Genomic DNA, 25,552 nt, shown 5'->3' on the forward strand with positions numbered 1-25,552 from the left:
ATGATGAGAGTGATCAGTGTTGTCAAGTTGTTGAAGGGGATCTGAAGAAGACCCCAGTGGGGTGTGTGGGTGGTTAGCTACAGCCCACAGCTACTGAAGGGGAGCTGTGTCAAATCTGACACACTGAAACCCACAAACGCCAACCCTGACAGCCAGTTGTGACGGGAACTAATTTACAGGCAGGGAAAATTCTGTTTGAATTGTGGAGGAGCTGTCCTCCCTGGCTTGATCTGGTTACTTTAGGTTTTTAGTCATCCATGTATGGTGGTAGGTAGGCTAGTTTATATTTGGGCTCTGTTAGGACATGTAGTCACAAATCGGCCGAAGATTTAGAGCAGATGAAACAAGAGTTTATTTTTTCCAAGTAGCTGGAATGTACAAGTAACGTGATGCAGGTAGGATGCACATTACTTTGTCTTACAGACATAATACAGAAGCTGCAGACGTTTGTTTTAAAGATAGATGGATAAAGACTGAGGAATGCTTGGGAAGCTTTCTCGCTGCACTGCTTATCAAGAGGGCTTGTGCAGTGTAGTCTTTTCTATTGCAAAACACTCAGACAGACCTTGGCTGGGTACATGTGTGTCTCTCACCCACAGAGACTTGGGGTAATTCCTGGTTGGGCTACCTCTGGCTTAGTCATGCATTCCAGCTAACACTGTTGGGAGTGAAGTGGGAAGCCAGGGAGGGGATTGTGTTCTTGTCACTGCATTCCAGCCTGAACGCAGAGGGCTGGGTGAGTAGCATCTTAACCTCCCTGTGAAGTAAGCAGCGTAGTATGTTTATTTAATGGGACAATTAACCAACCAGCTAGTGCTTTTGACTCACTAGGTTGTCTGCTCAAACATGCAGCTGGTTTAAAAAGAAATGCTCTGTGTTTTCTGTCAAGGTGTAATGGTACACAGAAGTCATGGTTCAGTACATACCCCGGTTTAGGAGTCACGGTTCGGTGCGACTTTGGTACAGCGGGAAAAAGCTCAAATGCATAAGGATTAGGGCTGCACGATATAAGGGAGAATATGCGAAATGCGATAACGTATCTATAACTTGCGATAGATGAACAGATATTAAAGTGTATTCAGTTGCTGCTTTCAGTATGCTGCTAAAAAGCAACGTATTTCTTGTTGAATTTAAAACCAATGAAAGGAAATCATTTCAAACATTCTTTTATTGAAGAAATTGAACATTGACTTGAATATTAAAGTCAGCGCTAAAGAAAAATGACAGTTACATTTGAAATTGTAGTTTTCTGCTGATATTTTCTCAGTGTCTTTCACGATATGTCGCAGCCTTTCGCGATGTGTTTATTGCGCCAGTTAATATCGCAATGACGATAAAAAAAAATTGTGCAGCCCTAATAAGGATATATTTATTTTCTTTTATTTCAAACAGACAGTAGTGCAAGTCTCAAAGACAGGCACAATCCTCTTGCAGGGGACTGAGGTATTTCTTATGCTATTAAATTGAAATGAAATCAAAAATAAAGCTTGTTCATTAGGAGGAGTGTTACAAATAGTCCCACCTTAGCTATATGCCACAAACGCTATATGCTACAGAAATAGTTTTATCCTCTTCTGCTTTTGCGTCTAAAGGCTGCTTTAAAAAGCAGCGGTGGTAAGGAGTTGCGCTCCGGTAAATTTTTCCCTCGCTGTGGTGATCGCCACATCTGGGTGATGGCGTTGAATTTGCTGTAGCATGTTGGATGCTTTTCCATTCACATACCTTACAACGGTGGCGCAACGTGGACACACCTTAACTGTCTTATACACAACTGTCACCGTTGTTGTAGTTGTAATTTCATTTGTGCTCGCTATACTGTGACTGACTGACTCGCACGCCAATCAGATTGTTGTGCTAACCTCAGTAGATGTTGCTAACGGCGTACGGCTGAAAGTTTCCGGGCAGAAGTCAAACTTTGGTTCCACGTGACATGCTTTATTCTACACACTGTGTATTCTGCGTGCGGCTGTAAACACTGAACCGTGACCCCCGTTCCGTGAAGGTTCGGCACAAATACCCAAACCGTTAACAGCCCTGGTTTTCTGACTTGAATGCTTATACTGTAGCCACGAGCTTGTCTAATTGTCATGCAAGTCATTAATACATTTCAGGCTGGTGGTTTGGAAGCTGGACACATTAGGTCCCTCTGGACTCAGTGGCTTGAGATGGGAGGCAGAGAATCACTCTTTCAGGGGCAAATATTGAAAGTTGTACATGAAAGGGCTTTGAGAGGCTTTTTATTGTGTCGTTTGTCATAAGAGGAATTTGTGTTCCGTCAGTAGAGTTATGCATATATTCTTTTTTTCAGTCAGAGTGCAAATGACAAAAGCACAAGTGGAGAAGGCTGTTAATGGATCAAACATTGTCATTGGAGATATTTGACATTTGCAGACGTACATGCAGTACCTTATGACACTACCAGCTACTGCTCAAATGGGAGAGAACCAATTCACCAGGCTTCAATTGTCCAACGTAAAGCCATATCATTAACAATAATGCTTTCTGGCTTCCGGTGGTCTCCATAATGGCTTGCAAAGTCCACAGTGTACTAACCCAGGCTCCAACAGAGGAAATAGAAGGCACAGGAATCAGTGTGTGCTAATGTATGGTTTGAGAAATAACACGGCGTGAACAGCACGAAAAGCAAATCTGCATTGTAGTTTAGACTGAGCTGTAAAAACAATTTCCTTCACATACTTTTGTCATTTCACTTTCATGAATAATAATTGTGAGGATGGAAGATACGGCCCAGCAAAATTGTTGTGAATTAATTTTCATTCTATCAAAATTGGGACTTCTATTTCGCCACTTGTCACAAAAACCCTGTCAAATCAGGTCCAGAACTGCAGTTTCGGCCTCTAAAATCTATTCAATCCTTGGACTAACCCCACGTCACTTTGCTGCGTTGTGTTTGGAAGTAATGCAACAAGACAACCGCTTGTCTCTTGTAAATGGACTTGGTAAAGGTGTACGGTGGGACCCAAAATTCTTCACAACCCCTTACAGGAAATTGCAAACTATTAAGACATTTCATGTTGCGCCTCATTCTGCCAAGTCAATCATGGTTTCTTCATCTCCAACACGGTATATTTAGCATAATTAATGTGTGCATGGGATTGCAAGGGAAGGAAAGGGATTGAAGGGAATTCTTTAAAGTGGCGTTCCTTTGGGACTATGTATGCACAGGTTTGTTCAAAATCAACTCCTCCCCTCTCATCTCTGCCAGCCGTCAATGACAGCTGGGCCCAGTGAACAGCTGCCTCCCCCTCCCCCAGAATCTAATACATTAAAAAACAAAAAGAGTTTCCAGCAAGCATGCTTTGTAGAAGAGATAATTACTTTATAAAGCCACAGTGAGTTTGTGGGTGGTCCCTGCAAGTCTGTCTTTGATTCAAATGAAGAGATTAGTTCCCCTTTTCATTATTGATTAATCTGCCAAATTATTTTTTTAATAACAAATAAATGCAATATGGATGACTACTTGATTACGATGATGATAAAATTGACTGATTTGGTTTAGTTGGCCAAGATTGATTTGAGTCCAGACTTTTGTGATATTCACTCAGCCAAAGCATATCACCTCAGTGACTCACATGACTTCTGAAACCACCCACATACACAGCAGACCTACATGTGGTGGCTGCTGCCAATTACTTTGTGGAGAAAGTTCCTTGCAGGGGTCCCTTGTGTTCTCTCCTAGGCAACCTGCCGTTTTGAAGTTCAATAATAAAACCAAACCATGAGCCCGAAAACATAACATTTTTCATGTTGTTAGGGTAAGATTACATGGACCCTGTTTACACTTGGTTTTAAAATGCATATTGGGCAATCTGATTACAAGTGGACAGCGCTTAATTCATGTGTAAACGCACACCAAGACTCATTGTGATCCGATTACTTAAACCACTTGCCGAGATGGTCTGGGATGCATTTGACCATATCTTTTGTAGTGTAAACACTACTGCGCCCTGATGCATCCCAGACAAGGACGTAACAATGCAGAATGTGGTGTTGTTTTGATAACAGCGGGACGCCAACGCTCTATAACTTGCCCATTTTATGACAAGTTAGATAAAGTGTTGCTTGATGTTCATCGTTTCGGCCGATGGATGGAGATGTGTTGGATTCAGCTGACCGTGATGTCTTCAGCTGTTCACCAACACAACTGTTAACGTGACTGGCGAGTCTGTGGCTGAATAACTGTGCGTTGGGCAATTGACATTCTAGCAGAAGTGACGGAGGCAGTAACGAAATCTGAAGCTGAAGCTGGAGATGCATAATAGACACAGGTGTGAACGGCGATGTGTCTCGGCTGTCCACTTGTGTTCAGATCACCGAAACACATTTTCAAATCAAGTGTAAACAAGTGTCAAGAACACATAGGTTTGTCTTTTTAAATGTCAGTGTGTGCACCTGTAATATATTAAATGTATTCATAATTATGGGTTAGGCTATATATATATATATAGGCTACTGCTGATCAGTGCAACCAAAAGATGGTGGTAATTTCATATTGCAATTGACCTACTGTAAAAAGTCCACTGGCTACTGCATGGTCTAAAATCAGCAGCTCGTGACTCTAATTAACTAAATATGCATGCTTGTGCATTAGTTTTTTTTTTTTCTATTCTAATTCCATCCACAATTCCTCCCTACAGTCTCACTGTTTTTGCATTATTTACACTCAGTGTAGATAGTGTGTGTAAGGCTGACACATTCTATCTCAAGAGGGCAATAGCACCTAGCCTTTTCTTTTGCTGACACTAGCAAGGCCTGGCTCAGCGTGCTAATGTGAATGGCATAAGGCCTGACGAAAGGCAGACTCATCTGTCGGCTCGTAACCTTCAAAAGGGGGCAAGGACTGGAGGTGACCCTGCATGTTTCCATCTACATAATATCTCCGCACCCTCGGCTGATAGGTTCTTTTGCTGAACACGGCAGAGAACTCGCCTGCCACTTATTCATTTTCTATCTAATCGACAGTCTCACAGGTTTGAGGAAACTCGCATGCACACACATGCAGACACGTGCCTTCTTGAAGATGCATAGTGACTGCTGTTCTGCAGACGTCAACACCCAGAGGATGGAGTATTCATGTTAGAAGTGAAATGAATAAGCATTGACCGAATGAAGGTGCCTTTTCCTGTATGTGTAGCTCATTAATATTCTCAACAGAGCCTCATCAACTCAACACTCTGGATTAGTCATAATAACACAAGACAAATAATTGCAATGTGACATGAAAACAATCAAAGTCACTTAATGAAAGACTTATGATAAGTATCTTTCAATTAAAACACACTGCTGCTAAAGGGAAAACAGCATGGATGATTGCCAACATCTGTATGAGAGACTTAAAATCATCTTTATGCTTTCTCTTTCAAAATATCTTAAAAGCCAAGCTCATGATACTGTGCGAGTATGGGAGTTAAACTGCAGCTCCATCACTCTGTGCCTGAGCCTCGTGATTGACGCATGGAGCGATGGTGGCTGGAATCTAACAGACATTTATTGGTGGTCATCAAATCACCATCAGAGGTCAGTGACCAGCTAACATGCTAATTGGGTTACTGTTTCCCGCGGTCCCTGTCTGCACTTTCAATCAAACGTCAGTCCAACCTGACAACAATCTGGTGGTGGGCTGAACTGGAAGAGCAAGTAATTTAAGATGTTTTCTCTCTTGCCTGCCCACGCTCTCTTTTATACCATCTTCTCAGATCCAGATTCATAGTCACAAATAGCAACCCTGAAGGTATCATTGCCCTTGTAAGGCACACTAATGTTCTCTTTTCTTTGTGCTATTGTATCGCTGGCTCTGGAATTAATAGTGAGTCTGGATGAAAAAGGAAAAGTACATTACTAAAACCGGAGAAACATGAATTTGAGGCACACATCCCATTTGTAACGACAAAGCTGAAGTTTGTTGCAGACTGAAATCCTTTTTTCCTTTCCCCAAGCAAAACAAAACAGAAAAAAAATTCCTGAAACCTGTCAGCGCCTCTTTTTCTCTGTTATATTAAGTAATTAGCAGCCTAAAGGCATACACATCTCCTGTAGAAACGGTCTGTGGATGAGATGAAAAGAGATTAGAGTGGTGCTGTTATTTCACAGTGGACAATGAAGTTCTTCAGAGTGAATGTGATGGTGGGGCACATGGCAAGGACTGAACTGATGCATGATTTTTCGGGGAAACAAAATTCATCTCTTCTCTCAGTCAGTGTGCCGCTGTTACAATGAAACCGCATTTATAACCGTGTGCGTGTCCTTCACAGACTTATTTCCCCAGATGTGAATAGAACCGAGGCAGTTGTCAACAATCCCTTTTGACTATTGGACCTGTTTTTCTGTCTTATTTATGAGCGGGCAGGCCCATTTAAGGGCAGAAACTCATACGCATAGCACCAAATGTCATTATAGGCAACCTTTTGAAAAACCTGAGCAACTCTGTCTCTTTGTGTCTTTCTCTCTGCCTGTTTGGATAGGTGGCAGTACATATTGATCTGTTCTGTTCTTGTCCTGCGGTTTTGAAACCGTACCCACCCTCTGAATGTCTGATGACTCGCTACCTTTGGGGTAAGCTGGGTACATGGACTCCTTGTGGGTTTTCTTGACGTCACCGGCACTATCTGTAGATGTCAAAAATAGAAAGCATCAACACATGACCTTTTCGAGAGGAAATTTGACCCTCACCATGATGTATCTTTCACCTTTACCTGATGCAGTCAGAGATAACTTTTTCTGTCTCTGTAACACAGAAGCCAATGGAAAGTCTAATACCTACGTGGATAAAGAGGCAATATGTAAATGCGTCAGGAATCCCATAGAACTGCAATTATCATTTGCCTTTTTTATTAACCATAACCACGACCTTTCCCTAACTTTAACCAAGTGTTTTAGCTGCCTAACTCTAACTCTACCTTAACCATAGTTTATTTGCCATAACCATGATCTTAACCATATCTTACCCCGACTATAGTTTCCACACAGCTAATGTATAGTAGGAGGTTTTACAGAATTGTGCAATATCAACATTCTTGTTCCGTTCAAATGAGCCTGGTCCTGTGACCAGCAACAATTGCCTTTTTGTCATGGCTAAACTTACTACCTAACTACTAGAGGTGTGAATCTTCACTGATCTCCCGATTCGATTACAATTATAAGGCCTTTGATTCGATATCTCGATGCATCACGATGCATCACGATGCACCAAAAAAACATTTTTCTATTAAAGCCATATAGGATATTTGACTTGACAAACTTGCATTTTCAAGTGCAATGCCCAAGCTGCAATACGTAACTTTAGACTGGAATGATGAAGTGTTTGGGTTCATTTCTTTAAAGTAGCTACCACAAAGGTTTAGCTATTTTGGATTAGTCATACACCACCCTACTTTTAACCAGCAAATTTATTGTGCTGTATTGGAATAACTGACCCCAGACAACTCTTTAACAAAAAGAATATTGTTTACTGAACAATAACTTAAATGTACAAATAATATTTAACCGTTAGATTGAATAACAAAAAAAATAACACATATCACACCTTTCAAATATGCTAAATGCAATATTTCTTCAAATGATATTACACACAACTACCCCTTTACCCGTTTCTCTATCAGTTTCCACTTAAAACATTCCAGCTACACTAAAGGATTCCTCCTTACAGCATTTCAATGTAAAACTTACTCAACTTTTCTTTCCTCTTCTCGATTTGTGATTCTCTCCACTCTCCTGTATCTCTGCTCAGCCGTTGTGTGTGAGAAACGGGTTAGGCTACTGAGAATGTTATTTTACATTTGAATGTTTATGCCGCGGCCGGAAAATTAACGAGCGACGTCATTGCGTTATAATCGATTATGGTGGGCCACTGCATCGATGCAGCATCGTCCATGTCCGCATCCCGATGCATCGATTATTTGATTAATTTCAACACCTCTACTAACTACTTATTTACTGTTACCTTGTATGCATTTGATGTTGAAACCTGCTACAAACAGCAAGTCGAAGTTGCATTGCTGCATTGCTGCAGTGCAACAGAAGAAAAATATATTTGCCACAAGCAGCAATGCAAGTTGAAGCTTTTCAATTATGGTTGAAGCTTTGACTTGCGGCCTGCAGTTCATTTCAGTTGCAAATGTATGTACGAAGGGTTGGATATTATCCCACACAGCTGCAGTGTCTCTACTCTTGTGCCCTTTTAAGTTGGTTTAAGTTCATTTTAGATGAGGACATTTGTAGCTGATTCATGAAGGAAACCAAACCAGGAGACCCCCGTGGCTTTACTCCACTTAGAAGCCATGGTAAACCTATCAACCACTCAGCTGCACTTGATACACTATAGCCCTAGGCAAGAAAGTCCAACACCCAATCTGGCTCTGCTGCTCTGAGATACAAAGTTACTACAAGCCCTTAACAGGCCTCTGGCTAAGTGTTGTGTGGTCAAGCATTTTAAGAAAATTAACTGAACTGGGAAGCACACATGGACATGAAATAAGAGCGAGTGGGAGCTTGTGCTAGTTGGTTATTTAGTGCTTCCCTTGAAGTGGCCAAATCAACCCAATTTGGGTATCATCTGAGGGATTAGTTAAGCAACTTACATATGTGAGGCATGCATAACTGACAGTTCAGAGGGAAGGAGTGGCAGTTTACAATTCTGTGTGAAACCAGCTTCAGGCTGGCACTGGATCCATGTGACAGCTGAGCCAGGACAAGATGTGTGGGGATGTTATAAGAAGTTATTACAGCCATTTTATGCTCGAATTTAGAGGGGGAAAAAGGATTCACTCCTCTTTGACTTTTTTTAAAATTCTTTTTCAACACTAAATCATGCTGGATGCTTATTTGACGCTGGTCAACAAAATTGTAGGTGTCCTTGATTCGAATGAAGAGATTAGTTGTCCCCTTTTTCATCCCTAATTTGGAACCCTAACCCAAATACATATAAGTATATAAGCACAAAGCTGAAATAATGAAGGGCAATGAAACAGGATCTTATATGATGAACTTAAGGTCCATCATGTCACTTGATATTGTGTTTTAGTTGTGCCCCTGAAGTTCTTGAGCCTTGGGACAGATGCCTGCTTTGCCCTGTTGGTATCCAGCCTTAGTGCTAAACACAAATCAACCTTTTCTTGTAATCAGTGTCTAATGAAGCTTGTGATTTAGTGTTGTAAAACAATATAACAAGACATGATGGGTGAATACTTTTTTAAAGACTTTGTAGCTCAATTTTAAACTTCATAGAGATCATCGTTTGTTTTCCATGTAATCCTGTTGTCTCGGTGAGTGTCATTAAAGCAAACAAAATCTCCAACTGCATCTATCGAATGTCATTTACAGTAAACAAGAAGAGTGAATCCTGGGAAAGAAATTCATTTCAGCGCCTGGCCAGACCAAAGACACCAGCTGATTTTTTTTTTTTTAAATGCCTCCATCTCAATGCAAATGTGCGCTTCTGCCGATGTTGATTACCTGCCGTTAGTGACCCTCTGCAGAATGACCTTCCCTCATCATGTCATGACTCTATTTGCCCCTTTTGAGCTGCCTGTCAAACACTGAACCATTATTCTTCCCGGAGCTCTGGTCTATTTGTTTAAACAGGATCGGGGGGAGCTAGAGGCATACAAATGGAAGCCAGGATTTATGCATAACAAAATTCTACATTCGACTGGATGATGGGCATGTCTGTGTCATATGTCAGCAACAGAGATGAAAGGCTATTATTTAGATTAGGCTTAGATTCATCATTTTATTAATACAACTGCAGGCCCCTCTGCTCAGAGACTGTCAATGCAGATGGTGCGGCAGCACTTCCAAATGGCCAGCAGGTGTAGCAGTGAGTTCTCTGCATGACGAGGATGAAAAAAGGGAGTGGAGGGAAGTAGCACAGAGTCTTTAAACCCTCCTTCTCTCAGGGCAAGGGCAATATTTAACACGGTATTTGACCTTTTACGTCATCATCTAGCTTCATTTGTTGTTAAAATGGTAAACGTTAAAGAACGCTCCCTTATGTGTTAACCTGGGAAATGCTATATCAGTAGAAGAGTCCCAACTTAAACATCACAATTAGTAATTTGCTGATTAGCGCATTCCTCCTCTAGTAATTCTCTCTTCTCTTTCTACCTGCTCTGTGGCAAAGCTTAGATAGGTTTTACACTCACTGCTGCTCAGCCACACAGTATTGTGTTATTGTTCACAGCAGCAACCAAACAAGAGCGAGGGAGCATTAAAGTAGCACATTCACAACATATTAAAAGCTTGGCTGCTGTTGTCATTTTGGTGTCTGCGGGGAAAAAATGCATTCATCACTGACAAATGCCTACATCTGCACTGTCTGCCATTTAATAGATTACAAAGGAGAAACGTGACTGAACTTTAAAAAACTGTGGTCATGCAGCTCTGAGAGAATAAATAGGTTTTGTGCATTTATTTCCCTCCTCAATCTGGCTAGGGGAATTTTCTACACCTGCCTACATGGCTCACAGTATTTCATCCCATTATTAGGTCCTGCCCAGACACCCACTAAAACAAACAGGGGAAAATAAAAAGAAAATGAATTAAGTCCCCCTTCATTTGGCTTTCTTTGACTCTGATAAAGGTTGACATGCTATTTCAGTCGCTTCCTTTGAGTGGATTCAACCTAGAGGGAGAGAGAGAGAGGTCGAAGCTGGTTTAAACTGGGCATAGATTTGGTAATGAAAATGTGTGCCAGTTGGCCTGTGTAGGAGGACTTCTGTTTCCCCACAGGGAGATGACACAACCAAAGCACATAATAATTCACTTCGCTATATGTGTGCCATGTTGAGAAGAAACACATCAAGCCCGACTTTACCTAATCGGTATGGACTTAACAAGGAGGACAGACCTGCTGAGACCCACAACTTGTTGGCCCTAGTTCTGTAACTTTGAAAGGTCAGATCAGCAGTGTTAGCCAAGCCAAGCTTACAACAAAGAGATGGAAATATTATATGTGAATGTGTCGCTTTCAGGTGCTACTGGGAACCTGAAACCTATGCCAAATGTCGTCTTTGCTCTTTAGCATTGAACTCTCGAGGCTTGAGGTTGCAAATAATGTGCTGAGGTCTAAATTACAGCTCATGTGTCAATGGAGAGTAGATGAGTAACTGTTTTTCAGTTTGGCACGGTACACACAATCTTAGCAGTATTTACCGCTATAGAGTTGCAAAGTCCCAATTTCTGATTAGACAATGTTAGGTAAATTGCAGTTGGAGCCCTCTCAAGGTTTGGATGGACAGCCAACTCTAGCTAGCTGAATCAAAATTCTGTGTACAGAAAAACATAACGAGAGAAATCGACTACGACTCCCAAGGTGCATTTCTGTAAAAAGCAATCTAATCACTGAGCTTAACATTGTGTAGGGGGCACTTATAAACTGTAGATTACACATTCAGTAGTTTAAATCGGTTAATTTTCAGATTCTATGACAGTTTTGGAGGAATTTAGTAATTGTGGCACGACAAATTGTTTCAAATTCAACACAACTCAGATTTACGCCTCTGACTGGCTTTCTCGCCATAGCAAAGGCACCTGAGGCTCACAGGTATCGTAGTATTTATGTATTATATTGTATATGTATTTTAGAGCCATGATTTCCTAGCGTGGGTAAACCCGGACGAACTTCCGGCAAATTCGAGATTTGCTCTGCAAGTTAGTCTGGCGAAGAGCCCATTCAAACCCATTTCCAATTTCCCCAATATCGAGGCACCAATCACAACCACTGAGACTGGCTTTACACCAATCACAACCGTTGAGGCGGGCTTTACTCGACGACAATAGCGCAGCGACGGCGAGCAGCTTTTTGTTTACATTCAACCACGCTACCGAAGCGCAGCGTCACCCGGATCGTTGGTCTGATTGGTTGAAGGACTATCCAATGCTCCCAGAGGCATTTGAGCGGCGTCCGTTGGTGACGCCCCTTTGAAAATGAACTGTCAATGAACCTTTCCCAGACCCACTCTCAGTTACAGCTGAGAAGGGTCTGGTGTCAACCAGGCTAATGATTTCCCAGAAACAGTTTTAAATAGTTAAAACTGATGGTCATAACATAAACCTACAGTATGATTTAGTTATCCAGGAGACTCACGTGTCAAAATACTGAGGATATAAAACTTTGAAATTTTAAAATGGGTTAGAAGTTTCATATTTTACAATGGATGTCTTTCTCATAGCTGATATCTAAATGTCAAATGAAACAAATGTAATTGGACTGTTAGTTGAAGTACATTCCCATTCTTGCAAAAATGAAGCTTTTATACTTTGCCATGTGACACCACTCTAAAGTATGATTTGAACATACCTTATGTAGAAGAACTAGTAATAAAAAGCTTAGGAGCTTTTAGACGGCAATCTTGGCCACACTGGGATCCAAACCTGTCTTATCTGTGACTGATCGTACCCATACATGGTGCCTCGTGATACAGATATCACCACCTTCCCCTGCAAAGCAATGAGTGCAAGGACATTCATCTAGATTTATAAATAATCTATCGCGGGGCAGGAGTGAAACTTTGTTACCAGCGACCGTAAGTGGTTTCTGCATCGCCCTGTGCAGCTCTCACCTTGCGAGCCGGGCCCTGACACTTCCCCTTATTGATATCAGTGTGATTTATGGAACTCTGCTCCCCTGGCCATCCTCAAACTGGAGATGGGCGTGTGATTTATCCCTGTCTGATGCTGCAGGGTGTCTACTGCTGGCGAGATGAGGGCGGAGGCTCTAGCTTGAGTCCTATATTTTTTTTTCCTTTTTTGAGTGAGAATATTTTCTCTGCTGTGTTTTGAGCCTCTGCGGCAGGATTTTGATTTAATGAACAGGTCCATCTGCCACTATCTCCTCACCTCACACTTTCTCCCTGAACCCTGAAAGCAACTATAAACAAGTGGAGGAAATCAATCGTTTGTGGATGACTCAGCTTCAATTATACTGCTGTTTCAAAATAAATATGCTCAAACTATGTTTCCTCTGGCACTGTTCTGATTCGATTAAGGTCTGACATTCATGTTTTCCAGTCAGACTGCCGGAATCAACTATAATTGCTCTAAGAAACGTTTGTCCCTCAGGGCAAAGTACATTTTGTCGTTCTCAAACTGTTGATGCTACATTATGCTGTGGCTGATGAGGGATTTTTACTCTTGCAACAGTAATATTAAGCTGTATTTCTGTCATGGGTGACTTCTAATTACCAGTCATATCTTTTAGAAGAAATTAGATTTTACTCAGAAATTTCCCTAGTCATTCACCTCTCTGAATGATTAAATTTCATTGCTGGGAACTGAAGTATTGCCCTGTTGAATTCCCTTCATCTCAGTTTTAAACCTCTCTCTGCTGTAACTTCTGTGTTGTAGGTAATCACAGTAAGAGCAACCCGATGGGAAACCGTCCTCTCTAATTCTATGATTGTGTCTGTGTGCCTTCCTCTTAGATGAGTTTTTAATTTGGAGGCCAGGGGTAACACGAGATAAATCCTATTGGACGCCCTGCAACACTGGCCTTTGCCATCGCTGGCCCCATTAAAGGATACTTTATTGATTGTAAATAAGCTTTGTAATTAATGGAGGGTCACGGCTGGTTCTCAGTCCAGGCTCAGATTCAGAGGGGCACGTCTGCTCCCAGCTGGATTTCTTCTATGTTTCAAAATGTAGATGGGGCTTAGTGATTAAAAGTTGAATTCATTCTACAGGAGGATAATTGCAGTATGAAGAGACCTAAGGTAATCCTCCACAATATTCTCCACATTGTGCCATGACGAAGCAATTCTTCAAGCAAGGCTTATAGCTAAACCTACATATTTAATGGCTAAAGCTAGTAATACTGTGCCAAGTTTAAAGCCTTTCACACAGGTATCTGTATGGTCTCAAAAAGGCATATTTTGGAGTGTTTAATTCAGCCTTTCGCAAAGCTTACAAATGAACCAAGCTTTGATTCAATTTTCATCAGAACAAACACATGTGCTGCTTCGGGGGTGACTAGAGCAGATGAAAGTGTCTCATCATGCACGGCTGGTGAATGTGCCTTTAAATGGTTTTTAACACACTGGACCGGCATTATGCCCGAGCTGTCGAAGAGCCTGAGATGGGCTGCATCCGCTTACGCACATGATCTGGGAGAGCATGCTGCTTCTTGGCTTCCCTTCACAAAGGCCGGTACACAGGGTCAGAAAGAGTGGGAATGAGAGATGTGTATGCTTACACCCTCAGATGAAACACTGCTTGTTTACGGGTACATTTTGGTGCACGTCTCTCTGTGGCGACCTGCAAGTCTGTACTGTGTGTGTGCTTATTTGCCTACTCCGTATCCTGTCCTTTTAGATTTCATACATTGATGGCCTCTTCTAGCAAACAGACAGGAATATCTCTCCCTATTTACTGTATTTAGCCCTGCCTGGCTAGGTCACTGCTTTACATATGGAAACAGATTAATCGGACTCGACTGTAAAGTCCTCTGTATTTCTTCCCTAGTCCTTTTCAGCTGTTCTACGGAGAGCTGACATGCAGCTACAATATGCACCTACTGAGTCATGACTTTTTAAGATCATGATTTAGTATTATAATCACAGAATGCCTTCTGGCCTGTGTGCTAACCAGACCAGACATAATGAGCTGCTCATATTTTATGCCGAGGTGAAGTTGCGCTGAGTTGCGTAGCTGCCTCTGCACAGCCGTGGCTGTATCTCTGGAGAGATGTGCATGCATGCCAAAAGATCTGACCCATTGTCACCTTACACCCTCTTACCACTGTCTACATCTTGTCATAGGAAGGCACACGATTCATACCAATGAATGGATTTCAGACAGAGGGACAGAGACAAACCACTGCTCATGGCTGGTTTTTTTTACATAAGCTAGGGGAACAGATTAGTAAGAGATATATACTTATTTTTTTGTGGATGGTAGTTAACAGCGTGAAAATGGCTCCAAGTTAAAAAGCTTGGTTGGTGATTATAAGAAATATTGGACTATTGCAGTCAGCCCACATTACGATGTAGCCATTCATGGTATGTCACATACCGTATGTGTCACTGCTCCTCCACCTTGAACTATATTTCTGCTTTTGATGTGACTAATGCTTTTCATCTACCCCTCTGGTAGATGTGAGGATCACTTGTGTCACCGTATCATAAAGCAGCTGTAATGATCGCTGCGATTACACTGGCTTTCCCACAGCTGAGGGGACCCGGCTAATCCAATTGAAGTAGACTTTAGAGCTAACACCTTTTATCGCATGTCAGACAGATACATTTACAGTCAAGAAAATTCCAAAGGTGATGCAAAAAGGAAGGGCTACATTTTAAAGTTTGTGTCAGCCTTTGCTTTTAGTGCTAAAAGCCCCCATTATTTCTCTATCATTAAGCGTTTGGTCTAACAAGAAAGAAATGGCAAACTATTATTTCTTAATGTTAATTATTTCAGTATCATACAACCACTGTTATACTTAACACTAGCAAGCGTGGACTATTTCAACCCAGCTCTCTTGGGGAAAGGGAAGCAACATAATAACAGATGGATGTGGCAAAATAAAGTTATCTATTGCATTGATTGGTCGTAGGTTACTTAGCTTTACAGATAACAAAAAAGGAGAATTATGAAGGAAAGAAGAAATTGAGGGTGCTGCTTAAATCAAATAAATGAATAGAATCAAAAGGGAAGCGTTTAAACAAGGTGTACCTGGCTCTAAATAAAAGAGTCCTAAACATAGGATTTGTGTGTGTGTGTGTGTGTGTGTGTGTGTGTGTGTGTGTGTGTGTGTGTGTGTGTGTACTTTTTTACTGAAAAACTAAACCTGGCCCAGTCTCCAGGTAGTTAAGCGAGTGCATCAGTTTCACATTAAAACAAAAGTTTATTTTTATCGAATATGGACAGATCTAGAGACACAGTGGCAACTTGGCTGAGACTGAGAATAGAACTCAACAGTGACCGCCCACTTTTTTTACGGCTCTGACTCCGGAAGTGTTTTTCCCCATTCAGTTGTTTTCATTGACGAAAATTGCTTATATATAGAGTTTTAAGTCCGGAACCAAGCCAACCAGCTACGAAATGAATAGTGAGCATAACACATTTGATTCGGCGCTAAAAAACATTTTTGAAAACGGCAAAAAAGGTACAAGACTGTGTACAAAAACTATCATAGACTTCAATAGTAGAAGCTATTAGCCGTTTGCGGTTTCGCGGGTACGGTAAACACTTGTATGTTAACAGTGAGTTGGACCAATCAGAGACGTTGCTGTTACGCTTAGGATTGTGGGTAGTTTAGTTTTTCTCCATAAGATTACGGATAAAACATGTTTTTCTTAAAACAAGGTTGATTTCATACGGACTTCTAGCTTCTACAGGAGCAGAAACCTTTGTTTCACAAGCACGTAGCTCGGGCTCAGTCTACCTCGGATGGTTTAGACATTATGACATTATGACATGATGATATTCTACATCCTTATGGAGAAAATCAATGGGGTTTTTACTTCCGGAGTCGGCTGTGGGCGGGACTGTCTAGGAAAGTCTATATACAGCTTTTCTGATGAAATTGCATCCTCCCCAATCAGGGCCAAGAAGAGAGATGGGTGGCGCCTGTGCATCGAGAACAATCTCACACAGGGGACCACACATTGTACTTTAGATACATGAAAAACACTTACCGTCGTAACATGGGAATACAGGTTGAAATGAACAATTCGCATTTGCAGGATGATATTTAATCAGCAAACCTTTTGTTAACGAGAGACGAGCGGCCACGATGCTGCTTTGTGACTATGAATATGACTATAAAACATGAAATGTTCTGCCCTTTGTGGCACATGTAATTTAGCGCACATAATTATGACAAAATTTCAGTTTCATATGTTTTATTTGCCTGGAGCATCAGTTCACTTCCTCACCAAGACAATCATATCCATTGCTGATAAGACGTTTGTAATAGACAGTAGGATACTCTAAGGGTTCTCTCTACTTCACCAGAGAATAGCTGCATCAGGATCTGAGCCGAAAGTTACAGAGACAAATGTCAGCATTTCTCGGAGACCTACTGATTCACATCAGGGCTCATTTTTTATTTAGGGGAAGCTATCACAATGGCTGGCTGACACTCCACTGCTTGGCAAATGAGGTCAAAAATATTCATATTTATTGTCTGTGATCCCTCTAAATCAGTTGAGAAGAGTTTTTTTTTTTTGAGCTGTGGAATTATTCGCCCCTGTGATACAAACAGAACTGCCTACAAAAGATAAAACACTAAAAGTGCCATAACCCTCATTTGCATTGGCCTTGATGGGTATTTTACTGGCACTGTTATTGACTGTGAGAGGAATAATACCTGCTGTCAATTTTAACATTACACACAATAATATCAGACATCAGGATCCTCTATCGCTGCCGCTGATACCTAAGAAAGATATTTATTTGTTAAAGGATGTTAAATTGGACATAAATCAACAGTGGTAATAGTACAGCTTTTGTACAGCAATTGTCCTAAAATAGTTAATTCATTATATTTGGTGCTATGTTGTGGTTAGAAGAGGAATGCCGTGATTAGACTTCACGATATGAGACTGATAGTGACTTGGCCTGACAGATGTGGAGCGTCGCGAACCACAATGAGCATCTGGCCGGGACAATTGCTCGTTTTATCCCGTGTGTTGCGTCATAGAGGAAGACGATCAAAGCAGCATCTTCACATCCTAGTGACTGAAAGACTAGTGTAAAAGAACGTTTTCTCCTCTCATCTAGTGTGACAACTTCTATGATGTTTTTATATTTATCTCACGGGAATAACTTATCACTCCTTTCACCTAATCAAACACAATGACCAGTGAGTTATTTCTGCTCTTGGTCTTGCTACACAACAAAAAGAATACTTGCATGTTTAGAATAAATCCGAATGGAAAATGGTTACTACTAAGCTTCTTTTAAAACAAACACAGCCGGAGGCATCTCCAAAAAGGCATCTGAAGTGATCTGAGGCTGGGTCTGGTCTCATTTTGGAAGCTACATTACAGTAGCTCCCCCTCAATTTTCACCTGCTGTATTCGTTGTTGTTGGAATTGACTTCTCTTTTTCAGTTCTTTCTCTTTTTCATCACACTTGAGCTAAACTCCAAATTGGCAATTGCCAGGACTGAAATCTTGTTGAGGCTTTTACTGTGGACAACGTCACTCTACAAAAGGACAGCCAGACGCCCAGCCCGATAAAACATGTTTAAAAAAATGTTGTCCAGGGCTGCAGTTCGAAAGGTTCAGCCGTATCACAATTTAGGATAATCTCCACCTACGTTACAGTCTAGTGTCTTAACCCTTGTGTTGACTTCGAGTCACATTGACCCGTTTTCAATTTTTTTTTATATCAGAAAATATGGGACGTAGAAATACAGTAAGTGCTGAAAATGTGTAGAAGAAAAATTTTACAATTTAAAACGTTGAAAAAGCAAAAACGAACAAAAAAAGCGTCGAAAAATGTGTTTTTTCCAAGGTTGACAGGAAGACAACACAAGGGTTAAGCCCGTCCCTATTACTGTAGTCTGGAGATACCATTGGTCCATTTGGGCTTACATTTAAGAGAGATAATTCCTCCTAAAACATTCTCAAAAATAAAAATTTAAAGAAGAAAAAAAAATCATAAATGAATCCGAAAAGCCTTAGATAATCAATAAATCAGTTAGATAATTCAGATTCATCTAAGAAGATTACAGCTTCTTAGGTGTGAATATTTTCTGGTTTAATATCTTTGAGTTGTGGACAAAACAAGACATTTGACGACTTCATCTTGGGCTTTGGAAAACCCTGATCAACATTTTTCACCATTTTCTGACATTTTATAGACCAAACAACAAATAATAATAATAATAATAAAAAAAATCAACAGATAAGTCGAAAATGAAAATAATTGTTAGTTGCAGCCCTAGTATTGCTCAGTTTCATCCCACCTGACTAATATCATGTGTTCTGTGCCTCATTGTCCCTTGTGTTTTCCCTCTCAGTGTCTGTAGTATCATGATCCTGGAAGCCTTTTAGACCCCCTCTCAAGGTCAGGGGGGGGGATTGTGAAAAACATTAGTTAAGCAGGGTCGGGGGAGGGGAGGGGAGGAGAGGGGAGGAAGGCTTTTGGAGAGCTTTTACGTGTCCTCCTGCTCTTTGAAGGTTTTTTTATTTTAATTGTTTGGGTCCAAAGCCGGCTCCTCAGCTGGAGCTTGTCTGTGGGGCTTTGCTGAGTCACTCCCACCTAATGGAGAACATCTGCTGCCATGCTTTTCACCACTCACAGCAGAGATGTGTGCCTGTGTGAGGGAGTGGGGTGGGGCTGAGGGGAGGAATTGGGGAGATAGAACAAGCTGCAGGCAAGAAATGAAGACAATGTTATGGTTTAAAGTGTTCTGATCTGTTGCCATTGTAGCTCCACTGTCTGTACTGTAATGTTAGGGTTAGGGTCACATCATTTAGAGTGATTGCTGCTTGACATCTCTTCAGCAAAAACACCACTACCCTTCGCTTGTCCCTAAGAATCATGTCCTATGTCCCACATAGAATACCACTGTCATGAAGTAAAACAACCTTTCCAAGCACCTCATGCCATTTGATATTTGTTCCCAAATCGTTTCACTGTTTTCCATGGCCATTTTAGGATTGCAGCCGCATCCATTCCCTCTGTTGTCTGTGATCTGTAAACTATGATTTATTACCCTCTGTAATATTGGCAGTTGCAACTAACTTTACTTTATTTTTGGTGTTGTTAGGCAAAAATTCTATAATAATCTTTCAGCATATTGTAAGTGGTCTGAGAGGGAACTTCTGCACCTCCTCTTGGTTCTGTTTTCAGGCTTCAGAAAATCTAGCCCATGACAGGACACTTTGGTTAATCACAGGTCATTTCAGAGAGAGAGAGTGTTTATGTTGGCTGTTGTGTGCATGCATTGCCTGTGCGACAAAGAGGGGATAGTAAGAATGGCAAGAAGATGTCTCACTCTGCTTCAAATTATGGCATTTCTTTGCATTCTACCCGCTGCAACTTTAAAGAAAATACAAGTAAAGGGGCATAGAATAGTTATTAGTAGGGCTGGGCGATATGGAGAAAATCAGATATCACGATATTCTTGACCATATACCTCGATATCGATATTGCGGCAATATTCTAGGGTTGACAATTGGTTCTTTAACAAAATATCTTCACACTAGATTAATAATCATCAGTAATGTGGATATAATGTCTGAGTGGGAAAAGGCAAATAATAGAACCGTTATAGCAGTCTGGTAAGTTTAGAAAAGGACATCACTTTACTGTAATGCAGCCTTTAAAACCAGGAAAAGACAACACTTATGTCATATTACGATATCCAAAATCTAAGACGATATCTAGTCTCATATCACGATATCGATATAATATTGATATATTGCCCAGCCCTTGTTATCGGTTATCTATTGTTTTAACCAGATAATCTTGTTTCAAGCCTCTATACTGCCAAACATCAACCCTGCTAAATTGTCCTTGACCAGGATTTGTTGGTGAACCTGATGCCTGACCTGACGCCATAGATGTCCAGAAAAAGAAATTCTAGCAAAGAGCAATAGATTTTCACACACAATGTTTTTCCCCCACACTGCTTTCAACTACAAGTCAAGGAGAGGGAGAGAAATAAACCAAAACAAATGATAGCCTATTGTGTGGAGCTACGGAGCTATACTGCTAGTTGTTGTAATCTCATGCAGTAGTTAATCACAAATGTTAGTTACTATGCATCTAACTGGAATGGAATATATCAGTCGTGTGAGCTGTCAATCACAGATGCATCCTGTATGTTGGAGGCCTCACGTTTGTAGTTGGTGTGGGAAGTGTGACTGACTACGTTTACAAGCTGTCAATTTTCGGGTTATGGTCGGGTTAAGGTCACTATTCGGGTTTCTGAAACATTCGGAATAACCCGTTTACATGCGTGAGCAGAGAGAGTTACTCCTACATGGAATTTGTAATCAATTGGCGATATCCGACGTAAACGGCGACGCACGGTTAGCGTCTGGATGTAGCCTATGGACAACCTTAAGACGCAATAACTTCTCGGTCACCTTCTTATAAATCTCACTATCTCGGTACTTTCTGCCGTCAACAAAAGACATTATATTCATGGTTTTCACCACACTAATAAAGAAATTGGTTTCCTCCTCGCTCCAAAACTGTGGTGCTGTGCTGCGTCTCGCCATGTTTACCTCTACTTCTTGTTTACTTCCGGTATACTGCGCACAGGTTTATTGCGCAGGGTTATTACCCGGTCAATAACCCGTTCAAAACCGGAATATTAGCAATAACCCGGTCGCGCACGGCCATGTAAACACCGGTAAAAACCCGAATATGCTCATATTCGGGTTTTTAAAAACCCGAATATGCTACCTGGGTTACCCCTTTTCTAACCCGAAATTTTGGTCATGTAAACGCGTATCGGCATATCCCATCACAAGGAACATTGATTTGTGTTCTGCACATGTTCTATTCGCAAGGAATCTTGGTCTTTTGAGTAGAGGAACTTCTTGTATGCGCCAGAAAACATAGTTATAATAATAATTATATACTATAATAATATAGTTATATATAAGTCAATGCAGAAAACCTGGCGCCCCACAGTACTACGAAGTAAACAAGAAGTAGAGGTAAACATGGCGAGACGCACGACAGAGCACCACACTTTTGGCGCGGAGGAAACCAATTTCTTTATTAGTGTGGTGAAAACCATGAATATAATGTCTTTTGTTGACGGCAGAAAGTACCGAGATAGTGAGATTTATAAGAAGGTCACCGAAAAGTTATTGCGTCTTAAGGTTGTCCATAGGCTACATCCAGACGCTAACCGTGCGTCGCCGTTTACGTCGGATATTGCCATTTGATTACAAATTCCATGTAGGAGTAACTCTCTCTAATCACGCATGTAAACGGGTTATTCCGAATGTTTCAGAAACCCGCATAGTGACCTTAACCCGACCATAACCCGAAAATTGACAGCTTGTAAACGTAGTCAATGTCAGAGTTAGATCTCATCGCAGACAGTTGGTCAAATATTCACGTTTATTGTCTTTTCTTTCCCCAACAGATTTTGACTGTAGTGTAGTCCAGGGCATCTGCTGCAGTCATGTTTAGGAACAGCTTGAAGATGTTGCTGACGGGAGGGAAGGCCAACCGCAAGAGTCGCAGCAGCGGTGAGTTTGTCTTCCGATGCCAGACACAAACGGTGCACAAACATCTGCCTGTCGGCACACAGAAGGTGTTCACTACTTCTGTGGGTGTATTTTAGGAAGCAGGAACACGCAGCTCCGAAGACTGCTGAGGACCCCTTAAAACCTATTTTATGCTTAAAATAGATCCAAAGCAACTCATCAGTTCTGCTGTTGAATAACTTTACCTCCTGTTGTGAGACCCTAACACCACTTTTCCACTGGCACTTAAAATATGCTTTGGTCATGCTGTACTGTGAAGATTATCCATTGTACATTCACAGCCGTTGCTTTACTGATTGCGTAGTCTAGCCTTGCTTTGGGTAGCACGGCCGTAACACGACCAGCTCAACCCAACTCTCCTCGCATCACAATCAGTAGTTTTGTAGCACCTGCTAGTGTAGTTTTCACTGCTGTTTGGACGATGGAGCTTTGTGCCTTTTCCTTTCCTTCATCTAACATGTAGAAACCCAACTGTTTAACGATCGCTTTCCTTTGCTGGGCCATCAGAGCTGTAATAAAGGCACAGTTGGAATCTACTTGCAAAGCAAACTCAACGGTTCCTGCAGTGGTTTCACAGTAAAAGCCTCCCAGCAGAGAACCACTTTGGACGAACCTCAAGTTTTCAAGGTTAAGCCATACATTTTTGATTTTGTAGAGTTTAAACATGGTTCTATCATGCATCTTGGGGTATAGGTATCTGGCCTAATGCATAGGGTATCTGAAGGTCTTGAAAAGTCTTAAACAGGCCCTACAAGGTCTTAAAAAGTCTTGAATTTAATTTACAAAGGTGTTGAATATATTGTCTTGCCTGCTGTAGTAACGGTCACTTTGGTTTTATTTTTCTGTATGTAATTTCGGGCCGTCGGGAGACGTCATACATCTATAAACTAAGAGTACGTTTTTCAGTCAGCACCTTCAGACATGTACTGCCACTACTGCTTATTGACTCATAATGGGTTAACTTAAGTAAAATCCTAAATTGTTTTTCAGTTGTTTAATCCATCCACCCATTTTCTGTCGATTATTTGGGTCCAGGTCACGTCAATTCACTGATTTTCTTACTAGAAAATATTGTTATATACAGCTGAAATTGATCAATAAAATGTTTAAATCCTGTACTTAGTAAATTAGTAATTGTAGGCCTTAACGTCCCTACTGCTTTTCCATCATTCTTTTGACTGGTATGATTGGTTTGAGTGTTAAATTTCATTTTATGAAAGGTCTTTAAAAGTCTTTTAATTTGATGAACAGTGCAGAAACTTCAACTCAATCAAACCCGTTTTGTTAATTTCTCTGTGTGGTTCACACAGTCCTACCTCTACATCCCTTTTTCCCCCCAGTCTGATGAAACAACTATTAGAAATGCAGAAGCCATGTTACTCTAAGGTCCTTGGTAAAACCACATGAAACCTTTTGTTCCTACACATGCATTACAGTCACGCAAGCCTTTATAAAGCTCTCACTTAGAGGAACAGGGCCTTTGATGTGGTAGATAATCCCAGCCAAAAGCAACATTTGGGAGAGCTAGGAGTGTTCATTTTGTAACAGTGCAGTCGTTCTTATCGGAATCTAATACATTTCGGGTTATTGCCAAGGCAACAACCTCCACTCTCTTAACTGTCTCCCCAGAATAGGGTCTTTTATTATGGTATTAAAATGTGCCTTCTGATGGCTTTCGTCCAGCCACCCACTGGGTTTGCACAGATGAATTAATTTTGTAAAGCTTGAAATATCCCACAGGCCATTATGTCACCATCTCCTCTCTTGACTTCAATGGATGTGTTTATGAAATATCAGTGTTTGAAATATGAGCTGAATGTTTGGTTATCATTTACTCGTTTAAAAAGATGTTTTGCAGAAATGCAGTGTATGTCACTTTACCGGTTAAAGTGTTTGAGTCTTGTGGCAACCCGACCCCTAAATTCCACCAGGCGCACTTGCGCTGCGTCCCAGAAGCGGCCCTCCGCTCTGCTCCGCTAAAAATATGCGCTATGTCTATTTTTGACAGAGCTACGAGGAATTGCACAGGCCAGGCATGAAGTGGTTCGGCTAGATCATCCAGTCAAAATAAACACCCTGTGCAGACTCCCGATCGTAATATCGCATCATTACACTACTTACTTTTATGGTACAAACACAAATATCCTTGCCTAGAAATGTAGACGTACCCTAGCGGCAGCAAATTTATTTTGCAGCCAAGATGCTACGCTTCTGAGATCCTAACGGTGTGGTATGGCGCCTGGTGGACGACGGAACCAAACCATCGGGCAGGTGAAACGCGGCACATCTGCACCTGGTGGAATCCAGGCTTAAAGGTATTGGGGTAAAGACATAGCTGAACTTTTCCCAATTTTTTTTTTGGAGTGGTATATAAAACATTCTCTCTCGACTTCAGGAGGCCAGGCTTCATTTGATTTGACATTTGACTTCCTGGTTGTTATCGATCTTACTTGATTTAATACGCCTTTCCGTTGTCATGGACCACATGTCATCTCCAATGCTGCTGTTATCTATCAGCTGCTTGCTGAATAAAAGTTGCTGCTCTAAAGCGTTTGAAGCTACCACAGTAACTACATATTATAATGCACACACATAGCATCTGTTGATTAATTTACTTATTTTTTTGATGCCCTTCACTGCAAGGCTTCAAGGCTGAAGTGAACTTAACATCTCTGCCTTCAGTGTGTTTGTGTATTTATGTGTGAAGTGGAGAGGAGACCAAGCAGAAGCGCATGACTGGAGTACCCTCCAGTGTTTTGATATCTGTTGCTGTCACTTTGCAGGGAATGTGCTCCTCCCAGCAGACGAGTGCTCATCTTACAATCTGGCTCCTCCACTGAAACATCTGTATCCCGCAGTTTCCTACAGTTTGTAGTACATGTACACGCTCGAATAGACACACACACACGCATGCACACACACACACACGCGCACGCACACGCACACATACACACACACACACACACACACACACACACACACACACACAGAGCCACTCTTAACCTTTTATTTAAAGACACAATGTACACTTATTAGTTATTAGTCCCAGAAATACATGTGTATACACAGACATGTTTCGCTTCTCTTAGCTGCTTTCCAAGGACATCTGGAGGATTGGTTTTAGCAACCCTGACTTATCAGCTTATGACAGGGAGCGCTAGAAAGCTACATCCCACTCCCGCTGCTGTGGGAGTTGCACTTGGCTCAACACAGACCTGATGTGTGGATGCACTGGCTGCTGAGATTGGTCTTTAGTTCAGAAGTGTGAGATTGTAAGATAAGATGAGCATCCTCTGTGTTTGATGCAGTTTCAAGTGAGCTTCTGTCTTCAGGAATGCCGGAGCTCTGAAGGGGAA

General features: G+C 41.3%; 1 protein-coding gene across 8 annotated transcripts in view; it reads left to right on the top strand.

The window, feature by feature from the left end:
* The window catches only part of tanc2b (tetratricopeptide repeat, ankyrin repeat and coiled-coil containing 2b), a 156,271-nt gene that overhangs the window by 19,600 nt on the left and 111,119 nt on the right, over positions 1-25,552 (top strand). For 6 of the 8 annotated variants that reach the window (XM_039788514.1, XM_039788517.1, XM_039788516.1 and 3 more), the window contains exon 3: positions 22,073-22,178. In XM_039788514.1, the coding sequence (XP_039644448.1) occupies positions 22,112-22,178 (67 nt within the window). In that variant the 5' untranslated portion in view covers positions 22,073-22,111. Of the gene's footprint in view, positions 1-22,072; positions 22,179-25,552 lie in introns of those variants that run through there. The other 2 variants (XM_039788512.1, XM_039788513.1) reach the window with 1 other exon arrangement.

Source organism: Perca fluviatilis, chromosome 21 (assembly GCF_010015445.1).
Source record: "Perca fluviatilis chromosome 21, GENO_Pfluv_1.0, whole genome shotgun sequence".
Taxonomy (NCBI): Eukaryota; Metazoa; Chordata; class Actinopteri; order Perciformes; family Percidae; genus Perca; species Perca fluviatilis.